The sequence below is a fragment of the Myiozetetes cayanensis genome, unplaced genomic scaffold (assembly GCF_022539395.1).
Source record: "Myiozetetes cayanensis isolate MyiCay16 unplaced genomic scaffold, myiCay2020 scf13, whole genome shotgun sequence".
Lineage (NCBI taxonomy): Eukaryota > Metazoa > Chordata > Aves > Passeriformes > Tyrannidae > Myiozetetes > Myiozetetes cayanensis.
In genome coordinates this window covers 4,284,450-4,298,102 of record NW_026086937.1, presented here as the reverse complement: position 1 = coordinate 4,298,102, position 13,653 = coordinate 4,284,450, and the positions used below count along the sequence as shown (strand labels likewise).

At 41.7% G+C, this 13,653-nt stretch overlaps 1 protein-coding gene across 4 annotated transcripts in view; it reads left to right on the top strand.

Annotated features, from left to right (window-relative positions):
* Positions 1-6,644, top strand: part of ACSL3 (acyl-CoA synthetase long chain family member 3) — a 51,127-nt gene extending 44,483 nt beyond the window's left edge. For 3 of the 4 annotated variants that reach the window (XM_050307785.1, XM_050307786.1, XM_050307784.1), the window contains 2 exons: positions 907-1,064; positions 2,504-6,644. In XM_050307785.1, coding sequence (XP_050163742.1) covers positions 907-1,064; positions 2,504-2,667 — 322 coding nt within the window. In that variant the 3' untranslated portion in view covers positions 2,668-6,644. Of the gene's footprint in view, positions 1-509; positions 839-906; positions 1,065-2,503 lie in introns of those variants that run through there. The other variant, XM_050307787.1, reaches the window with a different exon arrangement.
* Positions 6,645-13,653: the final 7,009 nt, after the last annotated feature.

The window sequence follows — 13,653 nt, the reverse complement described above, 5'->3', positions numbered from 1 at the left end:
AGTCAGGAATAGCCATCAGGAACAGCTTGCAATGAAGCAGTGGTGGTAGTGCTTGTCCCATGTTTAAGAAGGACTTAGACAAACATCTGTTACATGTATGTGACTCTGCTTCAGGGCAGGTCAATTAATTAGGTGATCTTCTGAGATTGCTTTCAACTCTCTGGTTCTGTGAAGGGCTTTGTTAGAATGAGGAGAGCTGCTCTATGGGGTTCTGTTCACATTTTCCCTGAACTACACACCATCTGAAACATCTTGAATACCTGTTTCAGGGTGAACTGTGCTTCAGTGTTTTCCAAAGACTTTGAGATCACAGCTTCACATGTTCTGGGCATATCAGGAGCAGACAAAGATTGCCAACAGTAGAGTGAGCGTATGGACAATCACTTAAAAGAGAAAGAGAAGTCACTTCCCTTACAGAAGCAGGCATTCTTTGAGATGTGTTGTGCATATGCTCATTCCACAACCTGCTCTCCAACCCCTCTTCACTGCAGTCCTCTACTCCTCTACAGTAACTGGGATTCTGCAGTTGAGAGGAAACTGAGGTAGGGAAGCCGCACACCAGTCTTCATACCGGGATGCAAAACATGAGGAGAGGCAGGGCGCATTGACACCGTATGGGAACTGCTTCCCAAAGCTTTGAGCATGAGACACAGTGGAATATGCATATGGACAGCACACCTTGAAGCAATCCAGTTACTGTAAGGTAAGTAGCTTCTCTTTCTACTTATTTTTAAGCAGGTGAAGGTACCTTCGTGTGCTATTTCAGAAATATTATCAGGTGAACAAAAGCCAGCTTTTGAGAGCAATGTCTCTGTATGAAGGTGCAAGCCCACCCAACTTGAAATGTTATTTTTGAAGACTTGTTTGCTTTACTAAATCCATACTAAAGTATATTGTACTTCTCAGTTTCCATTCTTATGTCATTGGATTTGTCGTGCCAAATCAAAAGGAGCTCGCAGAACTAGCTCGAAAAAAAGGATTTAAAGGAACCTGGGAAGAGATCTGTAACAGTCCTGAGATGGAAAAAGAGGTACTGAAAGTGCTAGCTGAGGCTGCCATGGCAGGTGAGTGGCTGGGTAGATGGTATCGACCTTGTGTTCTGCAATGTCTGTGAAACAGATAAGTGTAGGCCCTAAAAAGATTTCCTGGAATGTGTATATTTCATAGAACCTGTATGAAGTGAAGTTTTCATACCAACAGACCCCAACAACAAAACCATGATTTGCATCATTTTGGTTCTTGGAACTTCTCTTACTGTGGCAAATACTTTTCCTCTTACTGAGGAAAGAATATAAAAACAGGACAAACTTAACAGGTTCAGTTCCCTGTATAAATGGGTGTATGTGTGTCTGGTGTTCTTTAAGATGTCCTGTAGTATCTTTTTGGCCTTAGCTGATGGTCCAAAAAAAATGTGTGTCACTGGAGCATGTGTTGTGTATCACACAGTCTCACATGCTGCATAGTGATGAAGAGCTGAAATAAACCTGTGGAGACAGAGGTTCTCCTGGTTTCCAGCTACTTGCATCTGAGGGATTTCCAAAACTGAAGCAGCATCTTTGCAGTTGGTAACTTTCAGTAGATTTTCCTTCCGTTAACTCTTATGTCACACTTGAAAATTACTCAAATATTCTTGTGAATGTATTAATCTCTGATGAGTGTGTTTGACACAGGTGTTACTTTTAAAGTAATACTGTGATTTTTAGTGCTAAATTGGAACAAACAAACAAAAAACAACAACAAAACCTCCCCAAAACCAAACCAAAACACAAAAAAAACCCAAATCCCAGTAATCTAATGCCAGGGGGAATAAAAAAAGTGCAGGAAAATCTAAAAGTGGCAGATTGCACAGAATAACTCTGCATTTGTGTATGTTTTTGAAATTTAACTTGAAAATAGATGTGTTTAAGATTACTGCTCATCTGTTGAACACTTTTCTAAGTTATTTGTTTTTCTTCTCTTCTATCTGAAACCATAGCAGAACCTCTTGCTAATTGATAGCGTTTTGTGCTAAGTGTGTAACACGCAGAGCACTGTTCTGTTTCAGGGCAGGGAGTGGCTGCCCTATGAACTTAATTTCCTTTATCAGTTTAGGACTATTGGGAAAGAACAACACTCCTCCCCTATTTTTTCAAGCTTAAGCAGTATGGATTTTAAGATTTTTTGTTTCCAGATGATGAGCGCCATAACGCTGGTACAGTGATGTGTGTTTTGAGGGTGTCACTTCCGTGCACTGATGCTTTTCTGAAGTCAAGGAGCAGCACAGATAGCCTGAGCAGCTGGGCTTTATTCCAGTATTTCTGTGGAAACTGGAGAACAGTTACTGGTGGATCGTGCCACTGCTCATGACCCCACAGGTTATCAAAGCTAACCTTGGGGGGTTTAGAGGAGCACTTCATTCACGTCTCGTGCTTTTGTCTGTGAGAATATGATTTCACCTTTTGCGCCTTCATTTTAGGTAAATGGTTACATTTATGGTTTGTATTCAAAATATTTCTCTTCACAGCTAACCTGGAGAAGTTTGAAATACCAGTGAAGATTCGTTTGAGCCCCGATCCTTGGACCCCAGAGACTGGTCTGGTGACAGACGCGTTCAAGCTCAAACGCAAAGAGCTCACGGCGTACTATCAGATGGACATTGATCGAATGTACGGGAAAAATGTAAAATAATTCTCCTCTGCACCACTTTGCTACGATGAGCTCGGATCAAATAGGAAATACTTGAATTGCCTGTCTCAACTCAGCACTTGAGATCAACACACAAAACCACCATTCCTCATTTCCAGCTTAAACTGTTATTTCTGATGACATCACTATGATGACTGGCAAGTTTAGTAAATTGTTACGGCAGCAAACTTGTGTCTGTCTCCTTTTTTTCCAGTTTTCTCTGCTACCTTGTCAGTCTGTGGATTTTCCCAGGTCTTTTTGGGAAACCATGATTCTGAAGCCTCAAATTTTTAAACATTTATAAATCCTGTATAATGTTTTATTTGTATCTTTAAAATTTGGATGTATATAGAGAGAACTTGGCTATATAAGAAATGGTTATACTGGGGGCCTTTTTTTACCTAATTATTTAAAGATAAGGTATTGATGTTGTGACATTATGTACATTGAGAATGCTTGTAACAAGGTAATTGCTGAACAGAGAACCAGGTTGTTTGCTGCTGTGCTATCTTTCTGTGTAAATCTGAGGGAGAACTTGTTTGACATTCCAGCTTGTGTAATACACCTTCAATATGTGCCTAATGGTTATTTTATTTTTATCTGAAAATGGGAAGATGGTCATGGCACAACTCTGCAGCAAGGCAGGTGTTAGCTAAAGCTTGTTTAATACAGAAATTGCTATTAACACAGCAGATGTTAAACCTAAGAATAACCTCTCAGATACAGAAACTCCTTTTTTAAATAGCTCATGACTGTTTCATCCAGAGTTGAGTAGTGTAGTGCTAATGTGAACTCTCAGCATTATTTTCACTTAACTCTTTACAGGTTGGACAGTGTCCTTTTTAGCAGAGGGACTGTAATAACTTTTGTCTTTTCTCATTAGATTTGGACATTACACTGGGTTTGCTCTTTATTTGTTTGTGAAAGTCTGGCAAGACCCCTGTTCTGCCCTAGCTGCAACCCAGATCTTCCTGGGGGGGATTTTTAAAGTCATAATGACAGTTATGTCCTCAGCTCACACAGTGCCTAGCTGCCCTTTGTGCCATTAAAAATCTCCCTTTGATGCTGTGTTACTTGTTTAGCACTTTTTGCTTTAAAAACAGGTATTTGAAGCATTTGTCAGCCAGAGTTACGTTGCTTGGTTTGTTACACAGAATTCTTATTTTGGGAAGGAGCCTCAGTTTTTGCTTCACTAGAAATACGTGAATATTGTTTGAAGAAATATGTGGGAACATTTTTTCAGTGAGAGTGTTTGGATTTATTTCAAATGTGAATTTTATTTTCAAAATATTTCTGGGAAGGATATTCAGGGTTGCATGAGAATGTGAAAAGGCATGCATCAGTCAGCCTTGTGATGGAGCAAATATTAAAATGGCTTTAATTTGGAGAGTACTCTCATGTATATCCTTTACTTGTAGTACTAAAAATCAGGGTCCTGATGCACACTTAGTCCCCTGCTGTAGTAGCACGTAGCAATGCTGAAGGGCAGAAGCTTTGTTTGGGGGAAGGAGTTGCTGCTGTTAGTATTTGTGACGTGGAGTTGTGGGAGCTATCAGATATGCAAATTGTCATTTTAAAGAACCTCTGAAATATTTTTTTAAGTTAATACTTTCCAGTGATTGTAGAAAGCAGTTTCATAGGAGTTGAAACTTATCAAGCAGGTTCCCTGTCCTTCAGTTTTGATGAAATGATAAGGTAGTTTGTGCTATTCATGGATTTCCCTTGCTGCTGTCCATGAAAAACTGGTAACATGCGGTGAATCCTGATGTAAGTTATCAAATGGATATAGAAGCATCAAAAAGGAACTGGAACCATATTTATGAGATTACTGCCTTCAGATATCTAGATGATAAATGAAATGTTGAAAAATGACTGAAGAATCTGAATGTGGGAAGATTGCCAAGGCTCTAGGGAAGTGTCACACCATTTATTAGACATTGTTAATATTAAATATGTATCTGTTCTCCATCGGCAGCTTCTTAAATAGTTCACACTTGGTACAAACTGTACATTGTTCAAATATTTTTTTGTGATTTTTTTTTTTTAGTGAAAATTAATAAATTACTGAAGTACTATGTATATCACTTGGTGCATTGTGCAGCAGATGTAACAAAACAAATCTGCTTTGGTTAAAGAAACCTGAAGCTAGTGTTTTGTTCTGCTAAGGGTTTAAAAGCATTTTGGAGAAATTGCATAAATGAAACTTTTGTAATTGTTTGGAGAGAGTAGTTTTAATTTTTCTTCTAATCCAGTCACAAGATGGGGTTGCAGTCTAACTATGCATTTGATTTTTTTAGTTCAGGTCTGTTTATGTTTAAAATGGATGTAATATATATATAGTTCCTCCTTTATTAAACATCAGATTCATTGTGGACACTTATTTCTTCAACAGAATGTGAAACTAAAGCGGTTCATTAAGACTAGTCTCAGTGCTGGAGATAGAAAGACTTGTAAAAATACTTGTGATGAGTACGTTTTTGCTTTTGATTTATAACAAAAGACAGACTCGAATACTGCTAGGTTGAGTACTTCCATGTCCCATTGAGGCTGCCTGTCCCGTGGGTGCCCTCACTCGCTGGGAAGGGATGGTAAATCAGGTTGCAGTTCAGGTGTGGGGCTTCCCAGCTCTGGTGGCCCTGGTTCTACAGGCTGCCAAGCCTGCCAGGTACTTCTGACTGCCTCCACGTGCTCTCAACACTGCTGAGCAGAAGGACAACTTTAGAGAGGTTTGTTGAAACCCTGCAGAGAGATGCACTGCTTGCCAGCTGGGAATTTGCCTAGGTTCTCTCAATTTTTTTTTTTTTTTTTCGTCTGGTGTGTGTCTTCCCATGCCCAGTGTAACAGGAACAAAAGTACCTGCTGGAATGTACTTACTGCACGTGTCCCCAGGGCTGCCAACAGCTGTACAGTAACGTAGAGTAGTGCATGGTTGGAAGTAATGGTCACGGGGGGAATTTTGTCATGGAAAGAGCTGTCACTGTGTACAATCTTTCTGAGTTCAAACTAAGAACAAGGGGCATATACCTCACCTGAAGGGCCCCCAGAAGAGGGGGATTTCTAACAAAACTTTTGTAAATATGAGCCTCCCAGGACTTCGAACCGTTGGGATTGTTACTACATGCGGTGTTATGAAAATTTACATAACGTCATTATTGAAATGGTTGCCTAAGAAATTCCAAGGATCCTGTGAATCTCCTTTAAATTTCCACAATTATTTAAAAAATTTTCAGGACTTCAGGCTAAATTCACTTTAGATGCCGTAAGTGTTCTTTGCAGAGGATAGTGTTTCTGGGGTAGGTAGGAAATTAAAAGTTACTTGTCAGAGAAGACAGTGCAAGTTTGCTGCTGCAGCAGGTCACACAGAGGCAGGGGCACACCTCTGTGGGAGCTGTGGCTGAGCAGTAAAAGATTGTGCTGAAATGAAAGGAAAAAGCAACATGCAACTGGAGCTAAGGGCATAACATGTACCTACATCCCACTAGTTTATAGGCAGGATGCAGAGAAGGGTATGGAATCAAAACCATACATTAGGAACACCCTGTAAAGCTCATAAATTTATGCAGAATTTGCTATAGGACATAAAACTCCTTCACAATAACCTTTGTCCTGCTAAAATTCAAACTTTTAATTCTGTACTAAAATTACATTTAGGCAATGCAATGCAGCATTTTTAATTTCTATTAATGTGATGTATTAACTACTTTGGACTCAGTATAAAATCGTGTACATCTGTTTCTTTACTGGCAAGAGGAACAATCTTCAACTTGTGTACACCTTGGACCAGGCTGAAATGTTAACTGAATGACCAGTTGTATATTATTGTAATGGGTTATTTAATGTAAACTCATTTTCAATGTGATCTTGGTTGTTACTATGAACTGCCTGAACGTTGTATATCCTAATTGAGTTATATTGTATGAATTATTTATTTGTAATTGGATATCATGTTTCAAAAATAAAATTAATTTCACAAATCGGGACCCATATGTCCAGTTTTTTCAGTGGCACTCCATTTTTATCTGAGTCTGGATAATTTATGGTTGTAAATTAGTGGATTCAAATCATGTTAATTGGGTACATGGCTGCTAAGGAGGTTGCTGGGTGTTGTGGTTTTGGCTTAGGTGGTCTGTTTTCTTCACAATGGCCAATATGGGGCTGCATTTTGGATTTGTGCTGAACACAGAATTGATAATAGAGAGATGTGTTTGTTATTGTCAGATATTTCAAATAGATGTGATTGTCTCAGGCTGAATGCAGGAACAGGAGTTACCAGTTCAGCCTGGATTTTCATTGCAGGAAAGTTAATCCTTCTCGGTCGATTTTTATTTGCATGTGATGTGCCATTTACCCTGTTTAAAAGCACCAGCTGTGGTAAATACCTGATGTAAAGCTCTCACCTTCTGACTTATTTTCATATCCAGGTGTGCTAGGGCTTATATTTGGTGTGTAATTTTCCCTAGGTTTGTGGGTTGAAGGGTCAGATCCCAAAGTGATGTTAGATGCTTGCAGTTGGAATTAATTACAAACCCACAAAGCATTGCTAGTAACCATCCAGCCTGGAGGCATCTCAACAGATGCCTCTTTTTCTTTGTTGTTTTGGGTCTCTATTTACAGATTCCCCAAATGCCCAGGGTCGTAGTGCTGACAAAATGTCAAGCCTTCCCTGCTGCATAGCTGATCTTTATTTTATCCCTCTAATCAGCCACGAGAAGGATCCAGCTTTTTCCTGATTAATTTTTTTTTTGTCTGTGGTTTGTTTTTTTCTTTCAAAAATGCTATGGTTCTGTTAAGACTGAAAACTTCTTATTTCAAATGATTTAGGGTAATATGACACACTTTAATTGATTTTTTTTTCCTTTTTTTCCTTAGGCACCTATAGCTGCTAAAATGCTATTAGGGGTGTCTTTAATAAAATAAAGAGAAGTAAACAAGTTCAGAACTACTATAGTAAGTAATTTATTATAGCAACTAATTTCAGAAAAGATAAACATCATGATTTTTCAGAAAATGTTAAGGAAGTCATTAGAGAGGCATAGGCTCCAATATAGATACAATAAAAATAAAAACCACTGTAGACCTGAGTTGCTATTACTGTCTACACCAAAAAAATCTAGGGGAGACAGCAGGGAAAGGGAGCACCCAAGCAGCTGAAAAAGTGAGTAATTTTTTTTTTTAAGAATTTTAATACTTGGGAATAATACTTTTTAAAATGTGTTATTTCTGGGTATGTACAGTTTCTATCTTGACAATGAAAAGTTGAAGAGAGCCCCAGGTCTGTGTTGTGTGCACAGAGCAGGACCTGTCCTTACCTGCTGTCCCAAAGGAAATGTTGGGAATGTTGCTAAGCTGGGGCTGTGACCTGGCAGGGCTCTCAGCCTGCCCTGAGGTGAACAGTGTGGCAAATTAACTCTGGCTTTCCCTAGAAATGATTCTTACAAAGTGGATTTGTGCACCCTTGGCAACCCACGGTACTGATGGCGGGTGTGCCTTTTCTTTGTGCCGGGGAGCCAGCAGAGAAATATTTCTATTTTGGGATGAAAGGGCTGGATAGTGTTTACTCTCCTTCTGAGGTGCCAGTGAAAATTGGGAAATTAGGGAATGCTCCCAGGAGGGGTAGCTTTTGCAAGTGGGTAACTCAGCTGAACTTCAGGGCCAGAGCTGGTGCCAGTGCCCAGTGCCTGTCCAGCAGAGATCCAGCTGCTGTGGCTGGAGGGAAGGTAGGTGCAGGTGGCTAAAAGTTTCAGAGAACATGAGTATTTTCTCTACTGAAGCTGCCAAGTATTAAAATGGACACACCTGTAGCTTTCAGCAAGTAATGTCTGTAAGATCGGAATCCCAAATTTAATTACATATTGGTTTAAACCAAGTTTTTTTCAGTTTTTTTCATTCCTGCTTTGCGTGTAAACCACTGCTTGGCTTTGGCTGCCCACCCACCCAACGTACAGACCTTGCAGCCCTCGCACACAGCTGGGCACTGGGCCACTTCCATCTGTGTGTGGTCCTGGACAGCATCCCTGAACTGCTGCCTGGTCTCCAGGACAAGATAGCTGGTAGAAAAGCAAACACTGTTTCCCTCTTGAGGTGGGTGAGTTATGTTTGCAGGGACAATTCTTCCATGCAAGAAATGCCAAAACGATGTTTTATATCAGACTTAAGGGGTATGCAGCACTGCCCAGGAAGAAAGCCACGTGCCACATTTGAATCCCTAGTCCCTGAATGTCTGTGTATCCCAGTGTATTCCTTCCCACTTTACCACAAGCACGTGTTTTGTGTTTTTTCTCTGAAGCTGTAATGCTTTCCATTGGTGGAAGGGTTGATTACGGTAGTTTGTTGTGCTTTGGCAATTATTTGCAGATAATAGAGATAACTTTATGAATGTAAAAGTTCATATGAAACTTCAGTGGAAAAGTTTGTATGGCTTCCCACTGATGAGCAATTGCAGTCGTGTTTGGCAACAGGCCTGGTGGCTGGTGTCCCTAATTCCTCTGAAATGGCGAGATTTTGACGTAGATCTTACGTTTCCACTGAGTTCCAGGCTCCTAGAGAGGGTGGGGGAGAAAGCAGCGTCATTTTGAAATATGAAAATATTAATAGCAAAAGAGACCATCTATTGTATCAAATTCCCATAAAATTCATTTTATCTCAACCTGGTAAAACATCCTGGATGCTTTAGCTAATAATACAGGCTTTGATTCAGGGATTTATCTTAATGATGCTCATCAGACACAGTTCAGTTTTTTCTAAAAAGATTTGCATCAGGGATTTTACTGCAAACTCTCTATTTTTGATACCTTTCCTAGTTGTTTCTGAATCTTAAGCATATAACTTACAAGATTTAAGAATGTCTTGGAAAACATAGTGTCTGTTATTTAGTGTAGTTGGAAGGTAGGCTGTGGATGTTTAACAAGCTGCAAGGAAACAAGTTGCTAAAACTTGGTAAGAGTTTTGTTTCATCAGTTCTCCGGATCTCACGCACATTTACTGCTTATTACTGCCAGGTTTCTTGGAAATGAAGTGATTTTGCTTAATTTTGTTGCAGTTCAAGACTTGGTCTGTTCCAGCTAAAGCAGTGTAATAAAATTAGCAGGAAGGGTAAGAAGGCCAATGAGCAATCTGGCCTGTTTAGCAGCACATCCTCTTTCCTCCCCCTTCTCGTCAAAGTTGTGTAAGAGCTGTAAAACAATAGGGGGGAGAAAAAAATTAAGATTTTTTTTTTTTTTTCCAAGAATAGTTTTTATGTCTGATGTTTTTAATCTGATGTTTTCCAGGACTGGCAGGTGACAGGTGTCGTTGAAGGGTGTCCCATGGGGAGTGTGTCCCCAGGGCTGGCTTCCTTCCCTAAGCCCCAGGAGCCACTGTGGGCTCTGGACAGCCTAACTTTGGCTTGCTCGAAGGTAGTGGTCCTTCCAGTGCTGATGTTTCCACTGAACATGCAGAACACTTTCTGTGTCCTAGCAGCACCCCCACCCCGTGCTCAGTTCTGCTGGGTTTGTATTTGCTTCTGTATGTACTCATTGATGTGCTGTTGACAATGTATTATGCAGTAATTTTCCTAATGTTTTCATAAATAGATAAGATTTGGGACTTTCCCCAGTTTTTTTCCAAGGGAACTAAGGGATGCTTGTTTTTTAAATAATTTTTCCATTTCCTTCTATCGGTTTCATTTTCTACCAGTAACTTTTCACTATGTCATATGCTGATTAGATCTTTCTGCTGTGGGTTTTGTTTGTTTGTTTGTTTGTTTGTTTGTTTCCCATAACTGATTCATTGTTAGTTCTTTTACAAAATTTGGACCACATTAGATGTAGATAAAACGGATTGCTTGCACAGGAGGCATGATGCTCACTAAATCTTGACTGGCAAGAGATTTCTAGATACAGCTTTTTCTAAAATGCTGGAACAGTGAGGCTGTGGCTGCCAAGTGTCACCTGGAGCAGCCCGTGCTCAGGCCACCACCCTGCCTTTGCTGGTCCTTGTGGAAGGGTGAGTTCATGGCTAATTTGGTGGAGACAAAGAACTCCATTTGAGAAATGCCTGCCATGAGCACAGAGGCTTGCTGTCCTCAGCCTGTGTTTTGAGCATCTGTGAACAGCCAGTGGTGCTGGCCTGCAGCAGGCTGGGTTCAGTGGGAAATGGAATTTCACCTGTAGCATGTAGCCACTACACAGTGGTAAACCAGACCAAACACCACCACCCCCTCCCTTCTTTCAGAGCTTCCCTGTGTTTTCCACAATGGAAAAAATGTCTAAATAAATATTTTCAATATTTATAATTAGGTCAGCTACAAATTTTTTTTTATTTCTAAGGCAAGTGGAGTGTTAGCAGAAGAAGACAGGCTCACCCAGACTTCAGCAGCCCACCCTGATAGAGCTCCTTAAGCAGAAGGGCTGGCCAAAATGCAAGAAGAAATGTATTTATTACATCAGCTCTGTTTCCTGTAGGGAAGAAGTGAAGACACTTTGAATCATAGAAGAATCTGTCCAATCCAGCCTTCTGGGCTTGTGACTTGGAAGCCCCACTGTGCCCTAGCTGGGGACTGGGCTGGGAACTGGGGGGGAGCCAGGGCTGCCCTGGCTGAGTGTGGGGTCACCCCAAGGGGTTGCTGAGCTTGGGCTGAACCTTCCAGGACCTCACAGACAGCTCGTGCCTCAGCTGTGGGGCTGGGGCCACCGGTGGCCCTTGGGGGCCTGAGGAGCCAGAGCAGAATAGCTGTGCTCATTTGGTGCTGCTCATAGGCTTCTGGTTTTCATATTTATCTCAGAGTTACTTGCCACATGACTAAAGCTGTGATTGTGGAAATGCCACACTAAATCACTCATGTCTTGGGTGCCTTTTGGAACTGGTACCTTGGCAACAGCAGCCACAGCAATGGGCACTGTGGAGGCAAACACTTTGGGTGGGAAATCAGCAAAATGGGCACTTCTCTTTGCATATAGAAAGAGGGTTTGTGGTGGGGGTTTTTTTTGAAAACTTTTATTATGAGCTGTTTATTTTTAATTTTTAATCTTTAAAGTAAGATTTGATGCCGCTAAAGAAAGTATAGGTAGATAACATCTGCATCCTACTCCAGGGATGACCAGGAGGAGGGCAGCAGCTCTGGGGAGCCCCCAGCCAGAGGGTGACTGCCAGAGTGTCTCCTGAGGTACCTGGGGCAGCCACCTGAGTTGGGCTTTACCCTCCATGCAGGGAGGAATGTCCTGCTCCGTGGCTCAGCCCTCCTCAAAGGTGGGGTGTGCCAGGGGTTGTTCTGGGCTGTCAAACAGGGCTCCACAGTGGGGGTGCCAGTGCAGCAGCCCTGCCTGTGCCCTCAAGGGGTTTTGTTGCTGATAGCAGGAGAGGGCCAGAGCCCAGGAACCTCCCACCTGCTTGCACCAGAAGTGTTGTTTTTTGTTTTTTTGGTTTTTTTTTTCTGTTTTGTAGCTTTAGCTGTTTGGATGGGGGGGGGGTTTAGGGTCCAGGTCAATCTGGGATAATTGAAAACTGCACTCCAACAATTCCAAGCATTTGGATTCTAATTATTTCCATCTGTCTGTCTTTGTTTGTTTACTCTTTCAAGAAAGCTCTAGTAGTACTCAGAACAGCTTTATTGTGATAGAAATTTCTAGCCCATTGTGATCTGCAGATTCCAGTGCTGATTCAGTGCAGCAAAGCCTTAGAAAGTCGATTTGAGACCACAGTCTGGCACCATTTCACGTTTCCTTTCCCACTTTGTGCTGAGACCACAGCCAGCTCCCTGGCCTCTTTCAGCTTTTGTTGAATTACTTTAAAAACCTTTGGGTTGCTTCTCTTCCACACTTTTATTTTCCCCCTTGCATCTGTCTGTGTCTCCAGGTGTTCCCTTCGCCTTCCTGATCTGACCGGAGCCAGATGCACTGGCGGCATCGCAGGGCACGTTGTTGCTGGGGGGACTCCCAGCCCAGTCTTTCCAAGGAGTTTGCCCTCCACCGGGAGCGTGGCCTGTGGTGACACCGTCCCTGTGTCCGGGGAGCAGAGCAGAGCCTGCTTTCCCATCGGATCCCTGTGGCCACGTCACCACGTGCAGGCGGCTGCTGAGTCAGGGCTTGCGCCAAAGCCCAGCAAGGCGAAGGGAGCTTTTCCTCCTGACATCAGGAGCCTTCGAATCAAGCTCATTACTCGTAAACGGTGACTTTATGCAGTGAAGGACGCTGCTGTGGTAAACCTTAGGAGAGGCTTCAGAAAATTATACCCAGCTTCCACAGTTACACAGCCCAGCTTTGGTTTTCTTCCCAGCTCCACTTCAGGAACAGTTAATATATCGTTTGCCCTATTTTTTGCTTACTATGGCTTTTTGATTTTGATGCCAGGACCTTTCTCCTCATAGTTTTCAGAGACAAATAGCTTTAAGGACTGATACATCTCAAATGCTTATAGCATCTCCACGTCTGGTATCTTACTCTTAATTTATAGTTCTTTTTAAAATTAGGAAGCGCGTGTAAGCAGCAGCAAAAGACTTTCTGTATTAACTGAGTAGACAGAACTCTTGTAGAAGTTTTGTAAGGAAATGTTTGTAAGTTGTCAATGACTCAGTTATGATAGCACTTGCGTGCACCAGATGACTTGGTGAGCAGCAGTGAGTGACATTTGTTTTCCTGTGAATTTGGGAAGCTCACAGAAGAGCAAAGACCCATGGTTCTGACACGGTTCCCTCACGTTTTGGATCTAGAAAAAAGCAATACCCTTAATTACTCTAAGGAATTATCTTCCCAGTCCTACTTTATTTGTTTTGAAAATTTTTTTTTACTGTTTCACAGTAGCAAAGCAAAGTGAAGAAGTCTTTTTTTCTTAATTCATCCTTGTAGTTTTCCTACTGTAGTGGGGAGTTCCTGACCTCCCTGGAGGCTGTCTTCCTCCCGGGCAGTGACCCAGTCATGTTTTGCTCTTGGTTCTGGAGCAAGTGTTTTGTCCAGAGAGAAAATGAAGGGAATAAATCAGAAGTCTCCACTTCCCACACCCAGGTGTCATCTCACC